Here is a 6,000-nt window from a genome sequence, read left to right on the forward strand (position 1 = left end):
TTTATTTTGTAGACTTGTTCTTTTTTTTAGGTCCAATTACGATGGAACCCGCGGCTAAAGTGCTATTTTGGCTATACTTGAAGCCATTACCCGTCAATGGGAAGTGATAATGAAAGGTTGGATCATATGGGAGTTCCAAGGGAGCAAGTGGGCTACCCGGACACACACCAAGATGAAGACCATAGCTCATGTGAGCTACGAGGTAAAAATGTTATCCCCTACACTCATATGAACGTAGTTGCGATTTTACATAGTGTAGGAGTGCACGGGTTTTCATTTTGTGATACTCTTGATATTATTAGGTCACATGAGGACCAAACTCTTGTTGTAGGTACATAAGCACTAGTTGATCCTTTAGATGATGAAATTGATTCTCCTCGTGAGAATGATTTATGTCCATCTGGTGCTAGCACTTACAACTTGACTAAGGTTCCATTACCAAGTGACGAGAGTACTCACACACTAGTTAATCCTTGTGAAAAACAAGGTGAGTCTACTTTAGTATGTAAATTGCCAACAACTAGTGAGGGTGAGAAAAAATGATCAACCGGGCGTAGATGATCTTGATTTGCTTGAATATTTAGAAAACCCGAGTTGTGATTGTCTTTGTGAAGATGGTTTTGATTGTGGTCCTTTGGCTTCCCGTGATGGTTTGTTTGTATGTGAGGACAACTCTTGTGAAAGAGAAGGTGATATGTTCTTAGAAATGCCATTTACTTCGTCTTTATGTGTTTCTTATGTTGGGCATATTCCTAGTAGAAATTTTGAAACTGGTAGTAAGTGCATGCATGGGAACCCTTTATTTGAAGTTGACTTATGGAACACCTTTCTCAACCCTCTTTTAGTTCATGATATTTTCAATAGTGATAAAGAGGGCTTGCTTAATTTTGAGGATGACACCCTAGGGGAAAGTGAGAGTGGTCGAGAACTAAGCCCTTGGTTATGTCTCCCATTCGATCCCGGTAACTTCTTAGGGTGTGAAGGATGGATAGTCATTGGTCGGTCCACTTGTTTGAGTGATATTGTTATATGTGTTAGGTGGACTTTACTTTCAATTAGGACACCACCCCTTGATGGTGATTCCTTTCGCCAACTCCTTTGTAATTTTTTTTCTAAGTCCCTCGTGATTATAATAAAGGACGTGTGGTTATATCTCAAGTGTGTACCTCCTTGGCATGTTGATGTTGTTTATTGTACTAACTCTAACCCTCATGTCATGAGGATGTGGTGCTTGTTAGTCTTTTCTTTGTTTTTGCAAGGTTTAGATTCGAGGTCGAATCCTTTTCAAGAAGGGAAGGATGATACAAGTCAAATGTCCACCTTAATTTTTGAAGACATGATTGGAGGTCATCATTTAAAGACTCAAGACTTGGTCACCCCGATGGCACAAGAATATGCAAGGAAGACCCGTTTTAAGCACAAGCAAGGTCGTGTGTGGAAGATTGCTTGGAGTATTGAAGACTTGAGGACTCACGATTTTGGAAAACACTTAATGGGTCATGATTTGGTCATCTTCATTAAGGGTATTTTGGTCACTTCATTGGGTCCAAATGCACTCCATGGCCACTCCACCCTTTAAGGGCATTGTTGTCAGTTTGCCTTGTCTTGTAATAGAATATAAATAGAACATTTTAGGTCTTTTTCTCATTAGTTGTTTATTGATGGAAGACAAACTTTCTCTCTAGTGTGAGAAGTGTAACACCCCTTAGTTGTAGGGCTTGGAAAAGCCACCAATCCGTAACTAGGGCTGCCCAAGTGTGGATATCACTTGTGTTGCATCGTTGGCTTGATACTTGGTGATTGGGGAGGTAAAGTCCCTCTTTTGTCAACGTAAGAGTTTGATGTTAACATTCATTAATCTTAGGGTCCTTACATGTGGTTAGGGTTCTTAGATTCTTGAATATTGTATGTCAAACTATCTATCCATCTCTTTTGTTAACATTGTATTGTTGTTGGTCTTTGAAGTCTAGTGAAGCCGTGTGGGGCTCTTTCGATTCACTAGCATTGTTGTTCTTGTGTTCATCTCTTTTCTTGCGCAAAACTAAATCTAAAGTCTAGTGAAGCCGTGAATGGCCTATTTCGATTCACTAGCACCTTATTGTTCAGCTTGTTGCTCTTCTGTTGGCTTGAATCTCTTGATACACACTTAATCTTGTATCAAGATATAAGGTAAGTCGTGACTGCTTAGTGAGGTCATTTCATAACATTTTCCTTTCACTACATGTCTCTGCACCACTTAGCATGTCATAAAGTGGAACGACGCCCACAACTATCGAAGGATAGACTATTGAGCGCCACTAAAATCATTGTCAAATGGTGAGGGGACGACTTTTAGACTAATACTTCCTCCGTCTCATTTTAGTTAATTATTTTTTATTTACATGACACTTAAGAAAGCATAATTAAGATGGTTAATTTTATTATTAATTACACTTTATTTATATTATTGGATATCAAGATCATTTATCAAAAATATGCTCACATTAATTTATTTAGGCTTTTAAAGTATATATTAATTGTAGGGGTAGAATAATTTTTTTTTTAATCATTTTTATTTTAATTTAGTAAGTGCACAAGTAAGATGACTAAGTAAAATGAAGCGGAATATGGTACAACAACCAATTTGCAATGGATGGAATAATTTGAAATTTTTGTCTGATTTCGTCGTGCCTATAGACCAACTTGCCTCTAATTTCAACTTTGAACTCCTTATTAGTATACGTCGAGACTTTGTGCAAGACTTTAGACAAGTAATAGTACTCCCACACAAGTCAAAGCATAAGGCAATGATGCCACCTCCCTTGTACTTTGAAGACGCGTTCACCATCAGCACCAACAACATACTTTTCAATTGGTTTATGGTTACTATCACCCAAAATACCTCACTTTATTTTAGTGATATATTATACATAGTTATAGATGTACGTAATTTTCATTCACCCTACCACACTACAAATTACTTCTCAAATCATTCTAGCCGTGCGAAAATGATCAGCGTAAAAAAAAGTGCCAATGGCCGTGGTGAAATATAAATAGTACTCATTCATTCTTAATTAAATTTTTTGAGTTCAAGCCTTGGTGTGTAGTTGTTTTTAGTAGGGAGCCTCAAATAACTATTAGATACCAAATGAAAAATAAATAAATAAATAAATAAATAAATAAATAATCAATGTGCATATTTGAGGTGAAATGAAAATGGCATAATACATAAATAACACTCAAACTTGATCTCAATTGGCAGGTAAACATTCTAACTTTGAGATTGCACATCTAGACACCTCGATTTAGTCTCAACCGGTAACTAAACATTCACTTATATATATATATATATATATATATATCGACTTAGTCTCACCCGACAACTAAACACTCCACTTGTCTTCACTATATATATATATATATATATATATATATATATATGAACACCCAACACTAATGTGATGCATGAATTTTGAAGGTATTCAAATAATTATTTTTGTAAATTGAAGTATTCAACTGACACAATAAAAATGAGTTAAGGTGATTAAATAACCAAACTTAAAGTATTTACTTGTTAGTTAATGACTAAGTCTGATTATCTACTTATGTATAATTGTCAACCTTTATTACTAGTATAAATAACATAAATATTAACCTATTAAAAGTAATTACACACTCTCTCACTTTTTTAATTACTTTACTCTCTCTCGATTAATATACATAACATAGTCGACATATACATAACATTTTATGTATATGTGAGATTTTTATAATATGTTTAGAGAATTAAATTTTTGTAATATATTTAGGAAATTGAAATTTTTTGTAATATTGAAAACATAAGTCGTGTATTTATATAATTTTTAGTTATTACTAACCATTGGATTGAGTTGAGACATTTCATCAGTCATTCAGTCATGTCATGGGTTTCTACTATTCACTGTTCCTAAAATTGTGGAGACTCCAGTCCATATGGCCCATTTAAGTAGTTCATAGACTTATAGCCCATTACAACCAAAAAGAAAGAAAAAGGAACTTTAATTTGGAGTGTAGGAAGTCCACCATTCATGTGAAGGAATTTAACACACTTCAATCTCTTTGTAGCCGGCCATAAGTTCAATTTACACCAGATCTTCTTAACCTTATTTCTCATTTATCACTTTTCTTCCTTCCAAATTACTTCAATTTTTCCAATTTGACTAACCATTAATATTCCAATATTCACCGACAGTTATCCAATATCTTCATTGAATTTGTGAAGATTAATCGATCTGATTTTATTAAATCTCATTAAGGACTGAATCCTTTTATATTCCCAGGTGCAATCTTGATCTTTTCGACCCAAATGGTCTGTTTACATACCTCAATTCCTCCAAAATTCAAGAATTCAGCTGGCCCCTTTCTGAACAAGAACATGCCATCCAGTGATTGTGAACAGTCTCATTCTGCTGTCATTGATGTAGTGATCTTGATTGCCGTGGTTACTGCATCTGGGGTTTTGTTTTATCCTTATGTAAATCTTGTGGTGCATCAACTGTTTGTATTTTTCGGAGAAGTGGCTTATGTGTTGAAAGATGAGGTTTTGCGGGCTCCAATGGTGTTTATTTGTCTAGGACTTAGTGTTTTGTTTGCTGTAATAGCTCTTTTGGCAGTTACAGTGTGTACAACAGGCAAAGGATGTGGGAGACAAGGTTGTCGTAAGCTTAAGAAAGCTGCTGAATTTGATATACAGTTAGAGACAGAAGATTGTGTTAAGAAGTCAAATTCTAGTCCAAAAAATGGTGTGGTTAAAAAGGGGATATTCAAGTTACCAAGAGATTACCATCAAGAATTGGAAGGTGAACTTAAAAGAATGGCTCCACCTAATGGAAGAGCAATTCTTGTATATCGAGGCAGGTGCGGTTGCGCTATAGGTACAATGGAAGTTCCTGGACCTAGGAAATCTGGAAAAATTAAGAAATAATTGTTAGAATTATGTTTTGGATAGTACAATAATCAGATTAGTCCATTTGTGGTTAATCTTCTCTGGGAAGTACTAGACTTTTTTATAACCTTAGATTTATGTATGAGTATAAATGATTACAAAGAATAGGTGCCGTTATTGTAATGTAGCAGGGGAATCTGCCGTTTTGGCTACCATAAAAGTTATTCCATCACTCCTGTTTCCTGTAAATTAGTAGTTAATTACTATCTGGGCCACAGAAGATGATTTTTGTGCAATTGCTTAGCTACATATGCACATTCTTACCTTGTTGATTGAGAATCGTACCAGTTGTTACTGTTGATTTATCGGTCCGTCTGTCCCAGTAATTAATTCTCGCTGACTACTTCCTATAAGACCAGTTTGTTCATGGTTTAGTGTTCTCTTTCTGAAGTACTAGGAATCCTTTATCTCTTTTCTTGTAAACTTGTGTTAGTTGTTACTTTTCTGTTGCTATTTGTGGTATTTTGATGGCTGCATTATGCAAATTAGGTTCAAATGAATAGTCAGAGCTTTAGCAATCAGACTTCAATGTTTAGTACTTTCTGGAGCTGTTTTAAAAAATTCCTGGAGCTGTGGACATGACTCTAGATAGGAAGGTGTGGAGATTGCGAATAAGGGTAGAAGGCTGGTGTGTGGGTGTGAGTTGTAGTCAGGAGAGCACTTGTGTAGCCGGATTAGTAATCCTAGGACTGTATCTATGGGTAGGAGCCTCTAGTCAGGAGACTTTGGGTGTGGTGGGTGTCTTGGGTCTGTCAGTGTATGTTACTTCTAGGTGGGTGTCCTATTTCTTATTTATTATTTCTTATTTTCTTATTTCGTATTGCTCTTATTTCTCAAATTTCGTATTTCTCTAATTTCTCTATTTTTACTATTTCTTATTGCTTATTTCTGTTATGTTTCATTACAACCTTGTTTACTATTCTTTATCTTGAGCCGGGGGTCTTTCGAAAACAGCCTCTCTACTTCTTCGGAGGTAGCGGTCTGGACTGCATACATTTTACCCTCTCGAGACCACACTTTGTGGGAATATACTGGGT

General features: G+C 35.7%; 1 protein-coding gene across 1 annotated transcript; it reads left to right on the forward strand.

Moving 5' to 3' along the window:
- The first annotated feature begins 3,988 nt into the window (after positions 1-3,988).
- LOC107861448 (uncharacterized protein At5g19025) lies at positions 3,989-5,139 on the forward strand. Its single transcript, XM_016706788.2, has one exon. It carries the CDS (start codon positions 4,325-4,327, stop codon positions 4,940-4,942), a length of 618 nt encoding a protein of 205 aa, XP_016562274.1. The 5' UTR covers positions 3,989-4,324; the 3' UTR covers positions 4,943-5,139.
- The last annotated feature ends 861 nt before the right edge of the window (positions 5,140-6,000 follow it).

This window comes from Capsicum annuum, chromosome 2, assembly GCF_002878395.1.
Source record: "Capsicum annuum cultivar UCD-10X-F1 chromosome 2, UCD10Xv1.1, whole genome shotgun sequence".
Classification (NCBI taxonomy): Eukaryota; Viridiplantae; Streptophyta; class Magnoliopsida; order Solanales; family Solanaceae; genus Capsicum; species Capsicum annuum.

What these genes read in the sequence shown, in the direction of transcription:
- LOC107861448 (XM_016706788.2), top strand. Translation starts at nt 4,325, where the DNA reads ATGGTCTGTTTACATACCTCAATTCCTCCAAAATTCAAGAATTCAGCT.